Below are 23,568 nucleotides of genomic sequence, written 5' to 3'. Positions count from 1 at the left end.
TCAAGGTGCTTGTTCCCTTTAATTCAGTAGTAAATGGTTATTACTGTATAACAAGAGAAAAACATATTGAGAGTAAAGCCTGTCTTTTCTAAGTTTAGCAATTCCTCATGTGTAACTGTCAACGGCTCCTCATTATGCTTAACAATAGGACCCCAAATCCACTGGGACCAAGGTCCACATGGAAGCATCATACAGCATATCTGATTAAAAATAATAATCAAATTGTAATATGAGACCTGTTGTGGTCCTCAGAATCCCCCTACATATCAGCATTCCTCTTTGAAGAACTAATGATACTCGTTAGAGCCTATTTATCAAAAGTGAACTGGGTTTCTTAAATGTGCCATATTGTGTTAGCAACAATTCACTGACTATAAATAGGCCTATTAAAATGGAAACTGTTAATATGCTGTGTTAAATGGTGGGGTATTCACTGAATGTAAGATCAAGATACAGACTTATTATAAAAGGACACACTGTTAAAAAGGCTTTAAGAAGCATCATCATTCACCACACATGCAGGTGATTTACTGATAAAAAGATGATCACGTTAAGCTGTGATCTTAAGTTAGTGGTTATTATTATACAAGCAACCACTGACAGAAACCAAAGGTTAACTATGGTTAAAAGTGCATTAATTCCATCAAAGACCTAGCATGAGTTTGAGTCGGATACAGTGATTTTCATACAGTGAAGATTTCCATCAGGCTGGTAAACTCACACACTGAGCAGGAGCAGGTGTGTTTACTCTCCACCCTCCCTGGATAACAGTGACTCATCAGTTGCACAAATGTGCATGTAAGTATTTTAGGGATAGCAGCGCCGTTCAATACAAATACTTTGTCAGCAAAAGGAACACTTTGCTCGCCACCAGAGGCCTAGTTAATATATAGTATTTAATATATTAGTAGTTGATATATAATATATAGATTGGTGGTGGATGGTAACAAAAAGTGTTAAAAAATATGATACTTATCTGTGGCAGTAAATGAAAATATGTATGTGATAAATGCATATAGTAGGCATCTAATACCAGCTGTTATATGGCCTCAGTAGAGGCCACACACACTAAGAAATTCTGTTTTTGATGCCACATTTCAAGCCTAGTGGCCCTCTCTGTTTATCATGGACTCTCCCTTGTATGGGCCCCACACTCCATGATGAGTGATGTGGCGTCCCCTGGTGGGAAAATGTAAAGGCCTCTGTGTTGGCAGCTGATATCCAGCAGCTGAGACCAGACAGCTATATTTACACACTCATAGTTTTGCCATTGGTAACTTTAAGCATTAAATTCTGTCAATATATTTTTAATTTTGATGTTTGAAATGTTACCATATAAGTTTTACAACAACAAAATATTCACATTTGACTACAAAAAATATACTGTATTTCTGAAGAACCACATCATTTCCTGGTGCTGCAGAGAACATATTTAGTGTAATATTGCTATGCAGACTAACTATAAATAGGCCTAAGCAGTATTAGTGGTTTTAAAGTGATTATTGTTAATGCACTGTTTATTTCATGGGGGAGTCACTGAATGCCTCTCCATGACTGAAAACGGCTCATGATCAGTTCATGTGGAAATATTTATTTTAAAATTCAACTTCAGTATTCTCAACATGTAAGTTTCTAAAATGCACACATGACGATCCCGATTAGTTCACTCAACTTTCCTCTTATTAACTTGTACACAAATTTTAAAACAGCATCCAAAATGTCAGTAATGAAACCTGTCAAATCTAAATGAGCGCAGGAAAATGTACTGTTTGGCACTGCAGCTGTTCCAGGGTCACTGGGACGTTCTGTCTGGTAAGTGTAGACTCATTCACAGCCAAATATTTCCAACAAACAAAAAGATAAAGTGATTGTGGAAAAGACCCACATATATAAATTGTGTACTTTCAGATATCAACAACCCAGTCAGACAGTCTTTCACCTGTATCACCTTGGCAACATGCACAGTATTTATAAAAACAACAGATAGCTCAAAAATAGAAATTGCACATTTGTCAGTAGGGGGTCCATCTGTGAGCTGTCAGAACTGTCCCTGTGTGTTTGTATGTTTGTGTGTTTGTGTGTTTGGTAATGAGGGTGAGTGCTGTCATGCGGTTATCTCCCCTCATTCAATCCATGTCCTTTGCCCTAAGCAGGTAAATGCCGTTTCAGGACGTCCTTGGCGTTGCCAGGCAACGTGTCGGGAAAGTTCACATCAAACTCCACCACCAGATCTCCTCTCTGCTCTGGGTTTTTGGGGAAAGGGAGACCCTGCCCAGCAACAGTCTTTCTCAAGCCGGGCTTGATGACGTCTGTGATCTTCATGTTGCACGTCTTCCCGTCTATCGTCGACACGGTAACCGAGCATCCACACAATGACTGGAAAGACAGGGATATGGATGTTAGAGTTTGGATCAGCAGAGAAATGTAACCCACACATGATCTACTTCAGAAATCAAATGATGTGTTTATGTTTATTATATATATGTATGTATATGTGAATTGATATGTTTAATCCACATATCAAATAATCAACCTGATATTCAATGCAATGAACTGTGATCCACTGTGTTTCAGTACACAAAAGCAAATAGCTCATCAATGTGGACAACAGAAATAATACAACTTCATATAAACAAACATTTTTGATAAGGATTCATTGATTCATTCAAGACTATTTCATCAAACTACAGTTACTAAAATCAAAAATAAACTTCCATCTTCCATACAACATTCAGTGTGATTAGAGTTAATTTAATCTAATATAATCTGTGATTTTTCAGCATGAGTCATGTCATGATCTGCAACATTCAGATATTCAGAGGAGTATTTCTGAGTGTTGAGGAGAGTAGGAGGAACCATATAAGTACATCTTGCGCCGTGTGTGTGTGGGCGGCCGCCGCCTCTCTAACCTCCCTGTGATACAGCTCCTATTTCTCAATGCTGTTGATCCAGATTACATAAGTGCACATCCAAAGTGTGTGTGTAGTTTGGTACTATGCTCAGGCAGTATGCCTCTACTTTCCAGGAAAGACTTTTGAGGCACATTACCTTGGGTTTAATAATTGTGACCAGGCTTTTCAGAGCTTTAAAGCAGCACTCTCATGTAAATGTGAGCTTGTTCTGAATCTCCCCTGTGTATGACTAATCCATCTATCAGACTCTATTAATACTACTAAACTCAGTCACAGCGGTTGCCAGAATAGAAAATGCCTCACCTGTCGCAAGCTCACGCGAACAGGATACACAATGTTGGAGCCTTCCCTCCTGAAGTGAGGGTGTGGCTTGTCCTTGATGACGAAAACAATGTCAGCAGGAATGGTGTTTGGCGACTCGTCTCCCTCCCGTGGGAACGTGATCTTGGTTCCCTCTTTCCAGCCCCGCTTGATCTCGATAGTGAGAATCTTATCCTCGTTGCGCATGGTCCTGCCATCTGGATTTAGCCTTTTGCGAGAGATTTTCATCCTCTTGGTGCAGCCGTGGAAGACCTCCTCCAGGGAGACCCTCAGTTCGTGGATGATAGCCGGGTCCTGCTTCCGGCGCTGCTGCCCTCCCAGGCCGATGTGGCCGTCCCGAGGGAAGCCGTTCAGGTTGAAGCTGGTGAAGGAGCCGAAAGGGTCGTTTCCGTCCACCTCCATGTCCTCATCGTCTCGCCCGTTGGCTTTACGCCCAAAGAACATCTCGAAGGGGTTTGAACCACCGAAGAAAGTGGCGAAGGTGGCGTGAGGATCCCCATGGAAGGTGTAGGTGAAAGTGCTGCCCTGTCCGTCACTGGTGGGTCCACTTCCTCCCTTGAGACCTGGTGGACAACAGCAATGATTCATCAGTCATTCTGCCATTGACACTGAGCAGTGGGAGAGCTTTATGCCACAAGTGACGCCTACTTTGACAGCAGGGATGCACAGTCCAATCTGCTGGATCAGTATTAGGCCAAACACTGACCTTATTAAGTGACCAATCCACATTCAATTCAGTTTATCAGAGCTGCAATGATTAGTCAAATAACTGATGCATTGATCAACAGGACTATTTTTGATAATCAGTTAATTGAAAACATCAGATGGTATCAGATTGGAACTCAGTATTGATCAATACCTTGAGTTGAGGTATTGGAAGCAAAATCGGGAAATTGCATTCGTTTTGGATAAAATACTTTACAGTACAAAGGAGACTGTATTAAAGGATAGTCAGGAACTTGAGTTTTGGGTGGACAAATTCTCAAGTTTTTGAGACATTACAGTAGATTACATACTCAGTGGGTTTGTCCAACTGCTATGTTAAAGATTTTTAATTTCATTATCAACAAAAAAAGCCCAGAGTGAGATGCTCTGTTTGTAACATGGCATGGGAAGCCATGTGAGACACATTTCAAGGTTCATATTTTCAGTTTGGGTTTCTTCTTACTTTTAAAATACACCTTTTATTTCACTTACAATGGCCTTTTCTGGCAACATTCCTCATGTACCTCCTGTTATATCAAAGGTTAAAATTAATTTGAACAAAATTATATTATGTCACCTTTCATTTAGAGTATTTGGGTGTACACATGATCTGTGACCTTCCCTTCCTCACATCAGACAGGCTTCCCACCCATAACCATCTGGACTGATAATTAAACATTCATGGTCAGATACTACGATGTAGGTACCACATACAGTACAGAAGGGTTTGACATAATGAAAATAGTGGGTTTTTTCTATTAAAGAACCCACATATTTGAGAAACTCTGTTGTGGAAATGGTGACAAGCCTTTATTTCTTTATTTAACAGGGGCCTATCACTGTAGAGACATTGTAATATGATACTCTTTATAATTAAATGCACAAAACTATAGGTCTGCTGAACAGCTGTTTTCAGGGCCTGCTGGTTTGCTGGTTGCAGTGTGTGATTTGAATTAAAGCCAGCTGTGTTTCACATCCAACCATCCAGTCTTATAACGGGTTTATAACGGTATATAAACGGTGAGTTAAGAACCGTCACACAAGGTTACAGATGTGTTTCAATGCGATTAAAAACCCACATTACCTTCCTCTCCATACTGGTCATAAATTTCCCTTTTCTTCGGATCGCTGAGGACTTCGTATGCCTCAGCGATTTCCTTAAATTTCTCCTCGGCGACTGCAGACTTGTTTTTGTCCGGGTGCCATTTCAGCGCTTGTTTTCTGTAAGCTTTCTTTATATCCTCGTCTGTGGCTCCTTTAGAGATACCCAACGTTTTGTAGTAATCTTTACCCATTTTTCACGTATCCCAGAAAAATAACAAACCGGACGAAGCCCTCAGAGAAGAGCTGATGCTGGTGTGAGTGTGGTTGACGCAGGGTTGTCACAGCAGTGAAGCAGCGTCAGTCTGGACTAAAACACAATAAGTAGCCACAGACAGACGCACGGTGCAGGATGAAGACCATTTAGAGGCGCTTAGTCAACGCAGTGGACCCTCTGTTATTTATCCGGGACAAGATGACCCTCTTTAAATAGCTACAGCTCCCTCCCTTGCAGCCACAGCGCCAAAGTCAAGTTAAACACAGCAAATAATTCTGGATCCGGTGTGGAAGCTGCTCTGTCCGGATGAGCTGAATTTCTCATCATCATCATCATCATCATCATCATCATCATCATCATCATCATCATCATCATCATCATCCTCATCCTCATCCTCATCATCATCATCATCATTTTGATGCTTATGGCCGGATTAACCTGCTAGAGGGCCATGGGGCAAAAGTTAGCTGCTGGGCCCCTACACCCCCACCACTACCATCACCATCACTACCTACAAATTAATGTAGGATTATACACCATGCAAGTATGCAATATACATTTTTTTCAAGATCAAGTTCTTAAATATGGATAAAGCAGGACCATGTTAAGCTGAAGCGAAATCAAACCTCTGGGTTCTGTTCCACAAGTAAGAAAAGGACATTTGTAACTACACCAATACCTGCGTATGAAGCCGTGGAGCAGGGGCGCTCTCAACCATATGTGCTGTGGCTTGCTTCATATGTTTAGCTGGCAGCTAGAAGCCACTTCGCTTAGCTTAGCTTAGCTTAGCAAAAAGACTTGAAAGTCAGAACAACAACCTGAAAATAAAGTGTGGCTGCTCTGGGCCTATTATATTCATATTATGGCCTGTAGACACCAAATAAAATCACAAGTCATGAAATAATGAGCACAAAAAAATGGAAGTAAGGCTAAACCAGAAATGAAGTAACATAAGAAGAAAATGTCTGTACAAACCCGTTTGCCTTTGGGCCTTTTCAAAAGTTGTTATTAATATCTATTGAGTTTTACATGTGCAACAAAAACCTGATCTTATTTTGACAGCCTATTTCCGGTTTCGCTCTATCTAACCCAGCCCAACTCGACACCATACACTGATTTCAGCGGCTCTTTCTAGAAAGCACATATTAAGGTACGTCATTCACTAAACCGGGGTCGTTTACACATCATCCAGGTGAGAGGTGAAAAAAGAAAGGCTGCTCATTGTGTTTTAGGTAAATTTTAAAGATGACAGCATCACACAGCAAACTGACAGCTGCACCCCTCACAGCTCACTCACTTTATAGTCCTACAGACACATGGTAGGATAACCTTCCATCCCCAGAAGCCAGAAGAAGTGTGTGTGTGTGTGTGTGTGTGTGTGTGTGTGTGTGTGTGTGTGTGTGTGTGTGTGTGTCCAGGTCCCCGAGGCACTGTTTTTATGTTTTGGCTTTCTTCAGCTTGTGTGTGTGCATGTACTATTCAGACCGTTCCTATTGTTGGCTCAACACATCAAACCATAAACATGGAAGGTTTCATTTTTTCTAGATTTTAAATATTACGTACATTTTTATTTCCATGTATTATAATAATCCCCAGTCTGTCTCTGGAAACTCTTGTCACCAGCTCCACAAATAGCAGAGAGGGCACAGTGATGATTGAGGATGATGAAGATGATGGCGCTGTGGTCGCCCCTCCCGCAGCCACAGCGCCATCTGCTGCACCACAGAGAAAGTGAGGTTTTCTCTTGGAGCTGATGATGAACCCTCTCATACTGCATTGGCTCTGGGCCCTGCCATGAGTCAGCGTCGATGCAAAGCTGCAGGTCAATCATTTCTGCTAATTGTCAATGCTTTATTCCTCTCCCTATATCGGGCAAAGCAGGCGTCATATCGCCATTTTTTCACACCTTGAATTTTTAAGAAATATTTTCTAAACCAGCCATGGATCAGTTTCGTGGTTTATTTGTCAAACTGGACCAAAACAAAGATGGATTCATTTCTGTGGCAGAGCTCCACGACGAAATGAGGAAGCATGGGATCCTATCAGCAGATAGCAAGGTCCAGGTAATATTCTCATTATCTCATTTCTCATACTGTGTATTGCATGGTCCTAACTTCATTTATTAATTAATTCAAATACTACTATTCAACACAAACCAGCCAATGAAAGAGGTTTTTTTTTCATCCAAGAATATCATTGATGCTTATGATAAAGACAAAGATGGCCTGTTGGATTATTCAGAGTTCCTCAGCTACATGATGGACAGAGAGAGGACCTGGAAAATTTACTTTCATGACCTTGACAAGAACAAGTGTGGTGAGTAGAGTGAGTGTTTGCACTTGAAAAATGTTCTATTCCTCAAACATTAAAGTAGAACTAGGCTTCTTGAATACTTACTATAAATACTAATATTTATCCATCTGTTTTTGAAGAATTACACCTACAGTTTTGTTCTCCTTCACAGAACATAATGTGTCCTACGACCGATGTAGGAGATGTGTGGTCCTACCTGGAAATCTTCTTTATAAACCACCAAAAATGTTTTTATAATTTACAATAACAGTGTTTTCAAGGTCAGACGGGAACAGCTGAAACGCAAACGTTAGATTTGTTTATGGTACACTGTAGACATTACACTGACTGAACAGTACTACAGACTGACCTCAGAGTGTGCAGTCATCACTTGACAGTTTGCAGACAATAAGTGGAAGAAGCAGTCCCAGTATCTGTTTGTAATTTTGTGCATTTCTTCTCTGATCAGGGGTGATTGACCAGGAGGACATCATATGTTTGTTTAAGGAGTTAGGAGTGGTCATTTCAAAGCCGAATGCAAAAAAAATAATACAAATGTAAGATTTTTTTGCGAACTACCTCATGGATTAATCATTATATTTGAACGAATACTCATTCATCTGAAAAAAACCAAAACAAATTATACAGTCAAATTGGGTTCAAACTGAGTTCAAAACACACTCATGTTTCACTCACACACATTCAACACATTAGTGCTTTCCAAACAAATGATTCTGGTATCACTTTACAATAATGTATCCTTACTTTGTTGGTAAGATATCAATAATTACTTCATTAATGGTAATAAATCATTCTTGATGATCAGTAATACACATCCTAATGCCAGCAGAATTGAATTTGGGTTGCCAGATCGTAAGCCCGCATTTAATTTAGGGATTCCTCTTGGTCTTTGATTAGACTAATCTGGCGGCATCCCTTTTATGGATTCAGCACTTTGCCTTCAACAAGAAGGCAGCACAGCATCTGAGCCATTCACTAATGACTAAATAGCATTTATTTTTTTAACTGCAGACTTGATGGCTTATTATAAAATGGAAAAATTCACAGCCCTTTATTAATGAAGGTAGGGAGATTAGAATAAAGGGATCCTTCAATTTGGGCTCACAGCCTGGCACACCTGAGTTTATGTTATGCCAGCATTACGATGGCTTATTACTGCCCTGCATTAAGTCAATTAGCTATTAATCATTAATGAAAACATTCCTGGAAACCTTTACTAGTATGGATGATTGTAAAGTGATACTAGCATGATGTTTTAGACAAAATGTTCATATATGAAAACTCTTAATATTTTGATGAAACACAACGAGTAACACTGAATATTTGCTGTTTATTGTGTTTGCTAATCCCAGGATGGATAAGGACAGTTCGATGACAGTGGACTGGGGTGAATTCCTGCACCATGTCATCCTCAACCCTGTGGACAACATTGGGGAGCTGGTGACCTCATGGAAACACCAGCTGGTAAGAAGAGGTGGTCCAGCAGTGTGACGCCCCTGTTTCTTTTGGCATATTGTGGAGAGACTCTCACATGCTATACACTTATGTAAAAAACACAATGATTGAAAAGTTACCACAAATGTCGTTGTGAATGTAATTCCTCATATGTCTCTGTGTAGGTATTTGATGTGGGGGAGAGCCGTGCGATGCCCCTCGAATTCCCAGAGGAGGCGTCTGGTTTTGGAGCATGGAAGACGTTTGTTCTGGCAGCGGGCCTGGCAGATGCCGTATCCCGCACTGTGACGGCGCCCATCGACCGCCTTAAGACCCAGCTTCAGGTCAGCTCTACGAACAGGTGCCACTTTATTTGTGAAATACATGTATGTTTGTCCATGGTTTAGTGATTCCCCCCAATGGGACAGTCAGTTAGATTAAGCTGATATACAATACAAAACACACACACACACACACATCTAAGAAAACACCCCAGGCATGCATGGTGCTGGGGAAACGGTCAGAAGTTTAAGTTTTTTCTGAAGTTGTCAAATTCCAACTTTCTTTTTTAACATCACTTTTCTTTAACACAGGTCCAATTACTAACTTCCAAAGCTTTCAACCACATCTCACAGCATAACTTGTTCTATTTGCTGACTAAAGACCATGAGATGCAGTTTAAAGCTCTGATAACGAGTAAGTGGTCGTTTGAGCTTAGATTATGGTGTTAGATTCAGTGTTCCTAAAGATAAGACGAGATATGAACCTCCGGGGTTAAACAGCATTTAACATCTGCTCTGATCTCCTTTCATGTGGTCTGGATTCTGTTCTTAAATGGCCTGTTGTTACATTTGAGAGGTTGTTTTACTTGACTGTCTCAGGGTGTAAAGATAATGTGTTATCAGCCAGCCTACCTTGTTTTACATAATCTGTCTGCCCCCGATAGTAGAAGAGCATTCAGTTTACAGTTTATATGGCATATTGCTGACATGTATGAGAAAGAGAATGGGCCAAATCTTTCATGAGACTCGTCATATCTTTAGTGCTGTTCTTGCAGCCGCTTTAAATCAGTGCTTCTCCTTTTCTACCCTTAATGCTGAAGTATCATTGAAAAAGACATCTAGTGATGTTTCTCTGTAGCCGACACTGACCCCTGACCTCCCTGAATTAAGCAAGTGAAAAGAGGTTGACAGCGATACAACATCATTTCTGTTTTCTGTCTTTACCTGCCTAGTATCTTTGTAGCACATGTAACTGTATTCCCCACAAAAACTGTTTTCATTATACTGTATCTCTGCTTCACATTACACATTTACTGCAGCTGGCTATGAAAGTGATTCGGTTTAAACTATTTCCTGTGTGCCCCGTAGGTCCAAGGATCCAAGGCCTTCTCCCAAGGCTTCCAGGAGATGAGAGCAGGTGGTCTGCGGTCGATGTGGCAAGGTAACGCTGTCAATGTGCTGAAAGGAACACCACAGTCGACGCTACAGTGTCTTATCTACGCCCAGGTGAGTCATATGGCAGCGGACAGACTTTCCAGTGTGAATTATTTAGGATCCAGTTTCATATTTCTAATCGACGTGCACTCTCCTGCTTTGTCCAGATGAAGGTGTACACCCAAAACAGAACCCAGGAGACTCTGACGGTGCAGCAGCGTTTCGGGTTGGGCTGCGTCTCCGGTGCTGTTGCTCATGCTGCCTTCTACCCTTTAGAGGTATCAGAGACCAGTGGCAGGTCTGAATGCTCAAACATTTCTGTCCTGTCTTGTATTTAGCCATAATAGCTGAACATTGTTAAAGTATTACAAATTCTAAATGTCAGTATGTTATTTCCATGTTAATTGTGATGCTTTGGTTTGATTATTGTAAACAAATGAGATCATTGTGGAGATGTCTGTTAGATTCTACAGTATCACACACAGCAAGTTAAACCTATTCCAGCATCATCAGGCGGCACAGTTGGGACATAGATTTAAACTTGTGGCCCCTGCTTCCCAGTATCTGCCATAAAGCAGTTTCTCCTCTGTGTTGTAAAACAACATCAACACTGACTTTATTGTAAAATTCAGTGCAATCCACTGATATTTTTCTGTTGATTAATTCCTTTGTGTGCACTCTAAAAAAGTGAAAAAGTAGTGTATGCTTTAAAGGTTGCTTAGACTTTCCAGTTAGCCCCATTACATTAGCAGTATTTTTCAATAATGATATATAATAGGACTTTAGTTCTATAGCTATTTACTTAAGAAAGTTACAAAGTGCTTCACAAACAAAAAGTCAGACTGTCTGAATTATAAAACAGTGAATGTCTCATTTTGGAATTAAACTCATTACTTTAAAAATATGAATATAATCCAACTCTGATGTGCCAGCCGAAGTTTATTCAATAATGTCTCTCCTCTTATTTGCCCTTCAGGTGTTGAAAGTGAGGCTGAACCTGCAGCAATCTGGCACTTACAACGGTGTGGTGGCCTGTGCCAGATCCATTTACAGACACGAGTCTTTGTCCTCCTTTTACAGAGGATTCAAGCCTAGCATCCTCTGTATGATCCCCTACGCAGGTGTGGAGTGTGCAGTTCATCAGGTGAGACACAACGACACTCAAAAACTAAAACGCTGTTTCTCTGACAGATACTAATTGTAACTATTGGCGTCTTATTGCAGTCGATCATGAACTGGGCAAAGAGTGATCCGGCCTACAACAGTGACTCCAAACTGTTTTTCTTCAGTTTTGTGGCCTTTGCCTCTGGACAAATGACCAGTTACCCACTGGCTGTGATCCGCACTCAGCAGCAAGCTCAGGGTAATATTTCTATTTGGTTTAACACAGTTGAGTTTATTTGAAACAATCTGAGATCATGTTTTCCTCATCACCATTTGTATATTTTGCAGCTTTCAGCTCAGATTCACGCCCAGCTTCAGGCGTTTTACAAGGACTCATTGGGATATATGAAAGACGTGGAATTAGAGGATATTACAACGGCATGGGAGCCAGCTTTGTCAGGGCTGTTCCATGTGCCTTGATAAACTACACTTTGACTAGGAAATTTGAAAATCTGTTTTCTTCAGTGGAGTCTTGAGATTTAGCAAAGAGGTCGCTTTCTTTGCATGTTGAACTGTTGCTCTTAAACAAAACCTTTCAGGGTTGTGATCAGGAACACAAAGAAAGAACTGTGAACTCTTATGAATGTGAACTGAGTACACCAAAAATAACTGGAATCCTGAAACAATTGCAAGAGTCAAGTCTGCCAGACATGCACTGTCATTTGATTCACACTCAAATACCTCTGTAACTTTTTTAAAGCATTAAGTTAAGAATGGTTTACCTCAAAGTCCATGAGACGTGGTGAAGTCTTTTAATACAGTAAACCTCAGACACATGGTTGACTTGAAATTGTGACTTAAGTGTAATAACTGCCCACTTCAGACTGAACTGTGTAAATGAAGTGTTGAAGTGTGAGCTGTATAATAAAATATAACATTTTATTTCATAACAGAGGTCAGGCATCTTCTTTTTCATTTATCGTCAAACAGTGTCGATGGTGTCCTGAGTCAATGTTTCATTGTTTGTGTGAATCTTTCACTGTGAGGTTTTAGAAGACTATTTCCATCGTCTTCATTATACTGTGAGCATTAAATCAATCATCTTATTTTATATTACTTTATTACTGAATTTCACTGTAAAAGACAAATGACTAAGATTTCACAGGAATTATGGTTTGTCAGCCAGACCAGACCAGGTCTGGATCAAAAACCACTAAACTAGATTTTTTAGATTTGATCTAGATTACTAAGGAGAGAATAGAGGCTCTTTAAAACACAATTACAAATTTGTGAAAGCTTGATTCTATTTGTCAAAACAGAAAAAAATCTAAATTCTTTATGTAGGTTAGATTTGACATAGTGTTTAGTTAAAATGTGACCGTTAACGCGAGACTAGACATGTGACCGCGAGTTTTCCCGTCCACATCCCGTGAATGAAACCCGCCATCTTGTCGCGCCGAGCAGAAGAAGAAGAAGATATGGCTGACTACAGCAGCGTGGCTCCGCCGTCCTCTAACGCCGGTGGCGGGATGAACGATGCTTTTAAAGATGCTCTGCAGCGAGCAAGACAGGTAAGAAGTCCCACTGTGTCGTTTAGTCAAGGAATAATTTCCAAGTCGGTGGCAAGTGGGTAGTTTTTGTGCTTTCTGCCGTTACAAACGGGTTTGGGGCAAGCTAAGCTAAGCTAACAAGTAACGTTACGCCACGCTGCAAAAAACGATGCGAAACCAGAAGCTGGTATAGTTGCGAGCACAGGGAAAGTTAGAAAAACATGATCATTTATTGAGAGCCCTAAGCTTTCTGTGTTTTAACAACATCGTCCAATTTGGTGAAATGTAAGCTGAAGCGGTCCTTTGTTGGTCCCGACTTCCGGACAGAAATGTAGGCCGCAGGCAGCGTGTTGTACGAGTACAGCGAAAAAGGAAAATCCACTGAACTGTTGTTTTCTCTGTTGTTATTTGCTGTTTCAGATCGCGGCGAAGATAGGTGGTGATGGAGTTGCGGCACCTCCAACAAATGAATTTGGCTACGGAGGCCAGAAAAGGCCCCTGGAGGACGCTGGTGGGTATTTTCCCATGCCTAACCTGAATATCGGTCAGTGGCTCAAATCGATTCAATGCAAGTCTTCACAGTTAATGCTTGCCTGTGTGTTTTTTTTTTTTTTTTTTTTAAATCGTATTTGCATAGAGATGTTCTTAATCAATAGTACTATTTCATATTAATGTGCATTTTCAAAAATAGGTCTAACATCACTACTAATCATATTACTGCACTTTCTTGTGTTATTTTTGTTTTATGCAGTAAATTGGCATGTGTTTTGTATTTGAATGATATCTTGACTGTCTGTCCTCACAGCTGTTTTCCACCAGTGCCTGGCGCTGAAAATGTATTAATATTTCAGGGGTGAACATATGTGATTTCATAATTTAGTTTTTAAATCAAGGGGAGTTACAATATCAAAGCTGGTTGGATCCCTGTTGGTTGGAACAATCAAGTATCCAATTGATAATTGAATCCCAGATTCTGTTTAAGTAAATATCAGCATAATTATAAACTGATTCCAGTGTATGAGGTACATGTAGGATATTGATATGCAGTCTAATACAACAGTAGTGAATTAAATTATTATGACAACATTGATTTGAATGGGGTGGTCAAAATATTAAGTGTAATGTAGTAGCCTACAATTAACAGCACAACAAACTACAGCTGTTGTAGTTGAATTTTTCAACAACCCTTTGCCTTAACCATTTGTATTTCAGGCAATGCCGTTTCAGTCCCTGATAGTAATGTGATAGGGGGTATAATGTCAGATACTTATGCTGGTTATTATGTTGTGTTATCACAGACCAACCAGAGACAAAGAAAGTGGCTACAAATGATGGTAAGTTACCTGAAGATATAGCTGTAGTTACGGTAGTACACAAGACTGTAATTCTTGATAATTCCCTACCTAAAGTAATTGGCCTAAAATTAGCATTAATTGGGACATTGGTGCATGGTTTACATCTTGCGTTGTATATTTTATCCCTCAATGCTCTGTAATATCTTTTCCCCAGCCTTTTCAGCAATGGGAGGAATGGGTGGTCCCCCAAGGTAAATGCACAAACTAAACTAAAACATTACCTTTGACATTCAGCTTATTAAATGGCATATTATAATGCTCACACTAACTTATCATGTCATTCTCAGGTCAACATCAGAAGAGTTCAAGGTTCCAGATGGAATGGTTGGATTCAGTAAGTTTTCATTTTTTTACTGAACAATGAAAGCAAAAATTCACCGTTGTTAGTATTTGGGTGTAACCGATTTTTTCTCATTCTTTTCTAGTTATTGGAAGAGGGGGTGAGCAAATATCACGCCTGCAGCAGGAGTCTGGTTGTAAAATACAGATCGCCCCTGGTAGGTTTAGATTTGTTGCTGATACTTGGATATCACGTGTAATGTTTCATATTTGGCTTTGGTTTTTATTGTTTAGACTTTATATAAACAGTTCCTTCTCTGTGTTTTAGACAGTGGAGGGATGCCAGACAGGTCGGTGACATTAACAGGACCACCAGAATCAATCCAGTGAGTAACCAATCACCACAAATTCCATTGGCTCCTTGTTAAAAATTCTAGACGGTGTATAATTGTAATTTCTCTCCCATCAGGACCGCAAAGAGGCTACTAACAGAGATAGTTGAGAAGGGACGCCCAGCTCCAGCGTTCCACCACAATGATGGCCCGGGAATGACTGTTCAGGAGATTATGGTCCCTGCCTCTAAAGCCGGACTTGTCATTGGAAAGGGAGGAGAAACCATCAAAAGCCTACAGGTGAGTGTTCGGCCAGTTGCAGAAGACAAAAATAAATCGAAGGGGATTGTGGTGGTAGTACTGTTAAGTATGACCGCCTTTCAAGCAGAGGACGAACTTGGCACAGACACTTATTGAATGTATTTTGTTTATCTCGACCTGCAGGAAAGAGCGGGAGTGAAGATGGTAATGATCCAAGATGGACCCCAAAACACAGGCGCAGACAAGCCACTCCGCATTTCAGGAGAACCCTTCAAAGTTCAGGTGGGTCCTCGACCATGTGACCATTGCACTTCTATCTTTTATAGCTGGGAAACAATAAAAAAAAAAGATCTACCTTCATTTTAATTGGATAAGAGCTACTTCTCTGCAGTAGAGCAAACCCCTGGATAGAACAATAAAGTCCTGTTACATGCCTTCATGGAGGCTGGTGGAGTAAGACTGTCTTTTCTCTTCAGCAAGCCAAAGAGATGGTGATGGAGCTGATCAGAGACCAGGGCTTCAGGGAGCAGAGGGGCGAGTATGGTTCAAGAATTGGAGGAGGAGATAGCTTAGACGTGAGTGTTTGCAATAATCCGCTTCATCTTTAAACTTGGAGACGAGGTTTCAGTCAGTGTCTTTTAAGTTTGGTTTTGTTTTCTGTCACCGTTTAGGTTCCAGTCCCCCGGTTTGCAGTAGGAATTGTCATTGGCAGAAACGGAGAGATGATCAAGAAAATACAGAATGACACAGGCGTCAGGATTCAGTTCAAACCAGGTGACAGCTCAAGTCTGCTCTATCACAAAAAGATCTGAGAATCAACCCGGGCCAAAATCAAAAGTCATTTAGATGCAGTTAAAATGTGGACGGTCTATGATGAAAACTCATGCACCACGCTGAAGAGCTGATGTATAACCCCAACCCTAAACTTATCTGAGACCTGAACACATAAAAAGAATTTGGAGTATCGTCGGAAACCACAGTTTTAGACACTCACGTTAATTATCAGCAAACATTTTTGTAAGTTTAGTCCCAGCAACAGAAATTGAGTAAATTTTGTGTCAATAGTCTCTAATCACCGTATTTTCTCCTGTAGATGATGGCAGCACACCAGACAGGATAGCACAGATCATGGGTCCTCCTGACCAGGCTCAGCACGCGGCAGAAATCATATCAGACCTGCTGAGGAGTGTCCAGGCTGGGGGACCACCAGGACATGGTGGTGGCAGAGGACGTGGTCGTGGGCAGGGCAACTGGAACATGGGGCCCCCTGGTGGCCTGCAGGAGTTTACCTTCACTGTCCCAACTATGAAGACCGGCCTCATCATTGGAAAAGGCAAGTGGCCCCTCAACACCACAGCTTGATTTAAAACTCTGTTGCTATGGCAAGTGGGATCTGAGAATTGAGTTAAATGTCCAGGTAATTCCTTAAATGAATTTTGGCGGCTGCACCATGCCCCAAAAGCCACATAAGTGTCCTGTGGGGGGGGGATTTACTTTTCACCAAAATTTCATTAAGGTAACAAAATGGTGGTAAAAGAGTAATATATTAAAAATAAGAAATATTTAAACCAATCAATTGGAATTCAGAGTGAGAGGTGAGGGTGATTTAGATGCAGTTAAAATGTGGGCGGTCTATGATGAAAACTCATGCACCACGCTGAAGAGCTGATGTATAACCCCAACCCTAAACTTATCTGAGACCTGAACACATTAAAAGAATTTGAAGTATTAGTTGTAGAGACCATATTTTTAGACACTTGTGTTAATTATTAGAAAACGCAAAAAGAAATTTTACGTTTCGTCCCAGCATCAGAAATTGTGTGTCGATAGTCCTGGGAGAGGAACAGAAAATAATGTGTTAACCTGTATTAACTTGTTGATGTGGGTGCATGTTTACATTATAACAGAGTCACTAAGATATTGGTCCAGTTTGCTGTTTTGTCCTCCATTTCATTAGAGGTCAATAAATTTGGCTGTTTTTAAATTCATATTATATTTGTGATTTTTTTTTCATCCAGGTGGTGAGACAATCAAGGGCATCAGCCAGCAGTCTGGAGCCAGGATCGAGCTACAGAGGAATCCTCCACCCAACGCTGATCCCAACATCAAAATGTTCACAGTCAGAGGCTCTCCTCAACAGATCGACTACGCCAGGCAGCTGGTGGAGGAGAAAATCGGAGTGAGAAACAGAGTACAAGTCCAATATAAACACATTTGTCTGCTCTAAGCTTCTTTACTGACTTTTTCTGATGTGTTTTCAGGGACCAGTCACTCCAATGGGTGGCCCACATGGCCCCCCTGGTCCACATGGAGGTCCAGGCCCACACGGTCCTCCTGGTCCACCAGGACCCCCTGGGGCTCCCATGGGTCCGTACAACCCTGGACCTTACAACCAGGGACCTCCAGGGCCACAGTAAGTACAGTTTGCCTTGTGTTTCTTCCTCACCTGTAAAGTTCAGTGTGATAGGAATATTGAAACGGCAGTAAAGGATGTGGAAAGTTGATCATTACTTATTTTCTTTCATCAGTGGTCCTCCTGCGCCTTACCAGCCTCAGGGATGGGGCAATGGTTACCCACATTGGCAACAGGGACAACCTGATCCAAGTGAGTACCTGCTACTTTTTGATACACTGTACATTTGATATCTGAAGGAAATGTAAAAGCTGTTCACGTTCCTCCTCTGTCTTAGTCACTGACAAAACATTTTAGCATTAGTTAAAGTCAGAACGATATCAGCACATCATCACTATCTGTAGGTCTTAACGTCTCTGAAGGCATAAATGCCTTCTGCGGTCTATTTTAGGGAACAGAATTCAGTCTTAAATTTAATTGGGCAAACACTACAGAAATAAATCCCTATCATAGATTATATATAAGACAATTATAACTTTTTGTGTATAGCTTTACTCTGGCCCTCCGGGTTGTAACCAGACCTGTTTGCTGTGTTCAGATAAAGCGGCAGCCGACGCCAATGCAGCGGCGTGGGCAGCCTACTATGCTCAGTACAGCCAGCAGCCGCAAGCTCCCATGACCCCAACAAGTGGAGCGCCTGGCACGACTCAAACCAATGGCCAAGGTAACTGAAGTGTTTTTCAATTACCCAACTGTCAGTGCAGAGAGCAGAAACTGTTCTAGACGAGTGTAGAGCAGTGTAGTTTACTAGCTTTACTTTAGTGTCCTTTGCTCACGTCTCCCTGGTGTCTAACAGGAGACAAGTTGGTTTGGTTTCACCTTTTAAATCACTCGCTTTTCCAGAGCACTTTTTTTTCTTTTTTTTTCTTTTTTTTTATTACCCCAGGGACAGGGTAGTTTCCCTCCATTATCCCTAGGTTGACAGCGCGACCCAGGCAGGTGGAGGACAAACTGCTAAGAATGATTCACTAATTACAAGTACCGTTTTTTTTAACAGGTGACCCACAGGCTGCAGGTCAGAGTGGACAGGCAGATTACACCAAGGCCTGGGAGGAATATTACAAGAAAATGGGTATATGAACGTAGTTCCAGTGTACACTTATTGACACAAGACAGTCTAAACAGCCACTGGGCCTTCAGTCAGCTTCTTTTTCAGGTCTGGGTCAGTATTGCTGGCCTGCAGTGGAGCGTTTTCACTGTGCCTCCACTTGGTTTGACATTTGACGCCTGTGCTGTTTAGACTGCAACACTTTTTGACTGTCTACAGGAGCTGTCGACACAGAACCACCTTTTCTGAGCTTAGAGTAGCTTATTTTCTAGACTTTCTTTAGGCCTTATCCACACAGATGGCAGAGTATTGCAATGTGCCATGAATGTGTTACTGCTACTGAATGTGCGTAGAGTTAAATGATGCAACATGTTTTTGTGGGTTGGGGTTTTGGGTCATGTATTATAAAAAATGTAGGAATAATGTTAATTTCTTTTTTTCTTTTTTCTTTTTTTCTTGATTTAATTTGGCAGTTGAATGCATTGACACATTTTTCCCTTCTCTTTGCAGGTCAACAGAGTCAGCAACCTCAGGACTACACGAAAGCCTGGGAGGAATATTACAAGAAACAAGGTCTGTGAACTCGGACTCAATTCATTGAGCATTTTCCTCCTTGTCCTGATGGTCAGATCTCCAATTTGGCTACTCATCTGCTGTAACAGATGCATGGGGGTTAAGTTAAAGTGGCATACACATACAGCTCAGTCATGGTTCCATGGTGAAAATATAATAAGCAGTCAGTTGGCATGGTATGTGAGACAAATGATGTCGTGTGATCCTATAGTGTGGGGTGGGATAGAAACTTGAATCAGTCGAATTAAATAAGTTGTGTGTGATTCATAATAGCACATAGGTCTTATCAGATTGTGTCTTGATTGATACATTTTTGAAGTTAAACGGTCATCCCCCTAAAGATTAGGGTATTTGCAGGTCTTAAAGTCTTCAAAAGAATTGATTTGTTCCTTTAGAAACGGGCCTTAGAAGGTATTAAAAAGTCTTGAGTTTCAAATTAATTTCAATTAAACACCATAAATGTTTTCTCGAACTGCTATAAGCAGTAATGTTGGTTCTAAAATATTTTTCTGTGTGATTTTTAGAAAAAGTCTGGAAAATCCCTAATAGTATTATTCCAGACACTTTGACCAAATGTAGAATTTTATATGTGGACCTCAAATAAATTAGTCATCCATTTATTTTCTGCTGCAGTCAGGTCATATTTTTAATGATTATATAATAATTACATTATTGGGTGTATTGTTATATTGGGAAGTAAGTTCAAATGTGACGTAAATATAAATCCATGCACTTGATAAACAGTTCTAGGCCCTGTCATCTACTGGCTGTCATTCATATTTTTCATACTTTGGCTGTGAAAAATGTATAAAATTTAGTTGTATGTGATATTTTAGATTAAACTTGATGAAACCTGCAGTAACCCTGGAGGTAAATGTTGTTGATGTTGAAGGGAGGCTGTGTTCTTCCAGCAGCGCTCTGTCACTGAGTAGCTGCTCTCCCAGCCGCCCAACAGAAAAGCAGAAGGTTTCTGACCTGCCACTCAAAGAAATCGGTGGTGGGTTCGTTCCCCTTCTTATATATGTTTAAAAATGCCAGCGATAATTTCTTACAGTGCAAGGTGACATATTTGAATTGCATGTTTTATGTGACAGTCATCCCAGAGAGATTCAGTTCACAATCACATATGTTGAAGAAAACATCAAATTTTCAAATTGGTGAAGCCGGAACCAGTTTGGAAAATGATCAAGATGATTTATCAGTTGTCAAAGTAGTTGTTAGTTAGTTAGTTAGTTAGTTAGTTAGTTAGTTAGTTAGTTAGTTAGTTAGTTAGTTAGTTAGTTAGTTAGTTCAATTATTGAATAGCTACAGCTCAACTCTTAGCTTTTAAACATGTTGAGGTGCGTGTAAAGCTATGGTAGCACAAAGGAGTAGCAGGAAGTCCATTTGTTCTGTACAGTTTGAATGAAACGAGAAAAAGTTTTAATATGCATAGTAAACATTTTCATGTGGAGAAAACAACTTAATGTCCTTCTGCTTTCACACTGCGATTCTTTAAACTTAGTTTTTTATGTTTCTTTGCTAATAGATGTATTAGCTATAAACCATTCACACTTCAGAGCTGCCCCATGATTCTGCTGGGAATCACACTGGGCATGAAACTGGTTAATGTGCCTTACTTCCTTGTTCTGGTTCAGCTGGTCTGAAATCTTACATACCAGCTGCTGCTCTTGTCTCTCAACTCAAACCTTAGAGTATGTGGCAGTTGTTGTCACACCCAATCTGTGATCGGACAGAAGATATTATTCATCAGCAGTAAAATACCGGCTTTACATACCTTTCTAAAGGGGTGTGTGGCCCTATGGGCAAACTGCTCGAAAGATTGTGGTCTTAAAAAGTGTTAACTATGGCAGCAGTTCTATGTCCACTGAGAGTGGATTTACCCTTTGTAACATAAGGGGACATCACATGGGTAGGGACTGTCATAGACTACCGGTCAAAAGTTTTACAACAGCTCAGTTTTTCCAGTCTTTATTGAAATGTAAGCAGCAAGTCCAGTGAATAACCTTAAATGTAAGTGGTAAAAGGTTTGGGTCACCCAAACTGAGTTGTAAAAAACAAAAGGCCCTTTTCAGTTGTACAAAGGATGTGTTTCAACAGATGATATTGAAATGCAGATAGTTTATGCTATCACAATTGTGGGGAAAAAAAGGGGCAATTAATGAAGACAAGACTATAAAAACCCTGTGTGTAGAACTTAGTCCTTTTTAGAGAAATTGCAAAGAAAGCCAAGGTGTCGCTCAGTCTGCACTTGTGGCTTTCTAACTACATTGGAATCAAACTTTGTTCAGAAACATTGTCCTAACTGTTGCACAAGTGTGAAAGGTCGCTACTTTAACCCAAAAATTTAGATTAGATTTTGTTTAATATTTGCTTTCTTGTTAGTTCAGGTTACTGGTGAGTGTTTGAAGAAAATAATCAAAACTTTTCTCTGGTTTTACCCTCCAGGTCAAGCTGCCCCTCAGGCCACAGCAGCAGCAGCAGCAGCTGCCTCCCAGCCTGGAGGCCAGCCAGACTACAGCGCTGCCTGGGCGGAGTACTACCGGCAGCAGGCTGCTTACTATGGCACAGCCAACCCTCAGACGATGGGCGCAGCACCACAAGCCCCTCAGGTACACCCCTGATAAGAATCTGCCCTCCACATTCACTTATACTCAGTAGTTTTGTGCCATAACTCCCTTCCTTCCTCAGGTTTTTACAGGGCTCCAGTGGTTGCAGCAGCTACACAAACTTTAACCAAAACACTTTCATCCCTACACAGGTTTTTAGCTTTTTATTTTGGGAAGCTGAGTCCACTGTTTCTGCTGTTAACATGCAATGTATCTTCTATGTATTTCTTCTGCACAGGGCCAGTAATGTGAAGTGGACATAAAGTAAATGCTACATTGTCGAAACAAAATCCTTTGTTTAATGTTTGGATGCAGACGCCTTGATGAAGATCTTAAATTTCCTTGGTTTGAAAGTGTTTCACATAAATGGCAGATTTCCCGGCGAACACGTCCTCTTTTTTTTTTTTTTTCTTTTTTTCTTTCTCTTGTAAATGCTTTGTTTTTAGTGAGGTAATTATACATATGGTCATTCCAGCCCTGTATCTACATTAAATGTGGTTAGAACTCATGTTTATTGAACTGTTGACATTACCATGTAAATCATCTCAGTTTTAAAATGCTATTGCCTGTTGTGTTTTTGCAATAAAACAAACTGAAACCTCCTGTGTTGGTAAGTTGGGGTGGTATGAAACCAAGAGGGTTGAGATGAATTTCTGTACGTTTTTGTTTTACCGGGGCGGGGGGAGTTTGAAATGCAGGCCATGTGTGGGTTTAATTGTCCTAAATGGATGACTCAAAGTTGTGCTGTCCTGTCTCTCTCCAACTGTCTATAAGGCTCTTAGATACATTATGTGCGTGCAATGATCCAGAGTGGTTCAGACCAACAAACGTCCTCTTGTTGATAGACATTTTTTTTACACTTCCTGTTTCCTGACATTGCTCTGACATCAGCTGTAGACAGATGTTTGTCCTTTAGAAAGTTGACAGGTATCTGTGTATCGTAACTCATGCATTAACTGCGTTTCTGTGGCGCTGTCTTTAAGTTTTGCCTGGTTTGCTGACATTGTTGAGGTAGTATGCACTGTCTTGCATTGATTAGACACTTCCTCCTCCACAGGCAAGTTTAGAAAAAGCGGTAAGCAAGTATTTTTCTTTACATGTTCCTCAGAAAAACGTGGTTGCAAGAAATGTTGCATATTTTTAGTGTTACATATATATATTTTTTTGTGCTGTTCTTTTTCCAGGACAGTCAGGTAAATTGCCACTGTATCGAAAATGCATTGAATCGTTTTGTCTTGCCCATTTCCAGTTGTGAACTAACTCACATGTATAAATTTGTCTTTTTAAAAGAATGTTTTTTTAATATAAAAACATTGCAAAAAAACCTTTTTGCTGTGCCCATTCTGTTAGTGTTTATCCAGTTTAAGAACATAGATGTTGTAGGGTCGGGGGTGGCTAAGCAGTCGTCATCCAACAGTTGAGCCCTCCTATCCTGTAAGTACAAAAACTGTGATTGACTTTGAGAGATACACGCCTTTTTTGATGCTTTATGAACTGCAAAAGATGTAGTATTTTTGTCAAATATTGCCATTTTCCCCATGTCTGTGGGTAAGTATCAAATGTTCTGAGGAGAGGCTTTAGTGCTTTAGACTCTGATTCTTGTAC

At 40.6% G+C, this 23,568-nt stretch overlaps 3 protein-coding genes across 8 annotated transcripts; 2 read left to right on the top strand and 1 right to left on the bottom strand.

Annotated features, from left to right (window-relative positions):
• Positions 1-1,570: 1,570 nt before the first annotated feature.
• Positions 1,571-5,536, bottom strand: dnajb4 (DnaJ heat shock protein family (Hsp40) member B4). The gene is made up of 3 exons (XM_056390846.1): positions 5,023-5,536; positions 3,216-3,796; positions 1,571-2,376 (listed from the first exon to the last, which is right to left on the bottom strand). The coding sequence occupies exons 1-3, from the start codon at positions 5,231-5,233 to the stop codon at positions 2,146-2,148; spliced, it is 1,023 nt and encodes a 340-aa protein (XP_056246821.1). The 5' UTR covers positions 5,234-5,536; the 3' UTR covers positions 1,571-2,145.
• A 1,349-nt stretch (positions 5,537-6,885) lies between these two features.
• Positions 6,886-12,490, top strand: slc25a24l (solute carrier family 25 member 24, like). Of its 2 annotated transcripts, none has more exons than XM_056390484.1 (10): positions 6,886-7,319; positions 7,446-7,572; positions 8,018-8,105; positions 8,922-9,033; positions 9,189-9,347; positions 10,374-10,511; positions 10,607-10,717; positions 11,416-11,583; positions 11,664-11,802; positions 11,892-12,490. In XM_056390484.1, exons 1-10 carry the CDS (start codon positions 7,197-7,199, stop codon positions 12,077-12,079), a joined length of 1,353 nt encoding a protein of 450 aa, XP_056246459.1. In that variant the 5' UTR covers positions 6,886-7,196; the 3' UTR covers positions 12,080-12,490. The 2 variants fall into 2 exon arrangements, with proteins under 2 accessions (XP_056246459.1, XP_056246460.1); XM_056390485.1 differs by having other exon boundaries at positions 7,181-7,319; positions 7,498-7,572.
• Positions 12,491-12,976: 486 nt separating this feature from the next.
• Positions 12,977-22,566, top strand: fubp1 (far upstream element (FUSE) binding protein 1). Of its 5 annotated transcripts, none has more exons than XM_056392386.1 (20): positions 12,986-13,114; positions 13,514-13,604; positions 14,392-14,427; positions 14,603-14,639; positions 14,736-14,782; positions 14,874-14,945; positions 15,056-15,113; positions 15,197-15,359; positions 15,504-15,602; positions 15,797-15,895; positions 15,992-16,094; positions 16,414-16,653; positions 17,339-17,499; positions 17,582-17,733; positions 17,849-17,925; positions 18,272-18,397; positions 18,731-18,805; positions 19,292-19,354; positions 21,803-21,966; positions 22,202-22,566. In XM_056392386.1, the coding sequence occupies exons 1-20, from the start codon at positions 13,022-13,024 to the stop codon at positions 22,208-22,210; spliced, it is 1,965 nt and encodes a 654-aa protein (XP_056248361.1). In that variant the 5' UTR covers positions 12,986-13,021; the 3' UTR covers positions 22,211-22,566. The 5 variants fall into 5 exon arrangements, with proteins under 5 accessions (XP_056248359.1, XP_056248364.1, XP_056248361.1 ...); XM_056392385.1 differs by having other exon boundaries at positions 13,514-13,637; XM_056392384.1 differs by lacking the exon at positions 22,202-22,566 and having other exon boundaries at positions 12,977-13,114; positions 13,514-13,637; positions 21,803-22,195.
• Positions 22,567-23,568: the final 1,002 nt, after the last annotated feature.

The sequence above is a fragment of the Seriola aureovittata genome, chromosome 12 (assembly GCF_021018895.1).
Source record: "Seriola aureovittata isolate HTS-2021-v1 ecotype China chromosome 12, ASM2101889v1, whole genome shotgun sequence".
In the NCBI taxonomy this organism is placed as follows: Eukaryota; Metazoa; Chordata; class Actinopteri; order Carangiformes; family Carangidae; genus Seriola; species Seriola aureovittata.
The sequence above is the reverse complement of the archived record's forward strand: the minus strand, read 5'-3'. Positions and strand labels throughout refer to the sequence as shown.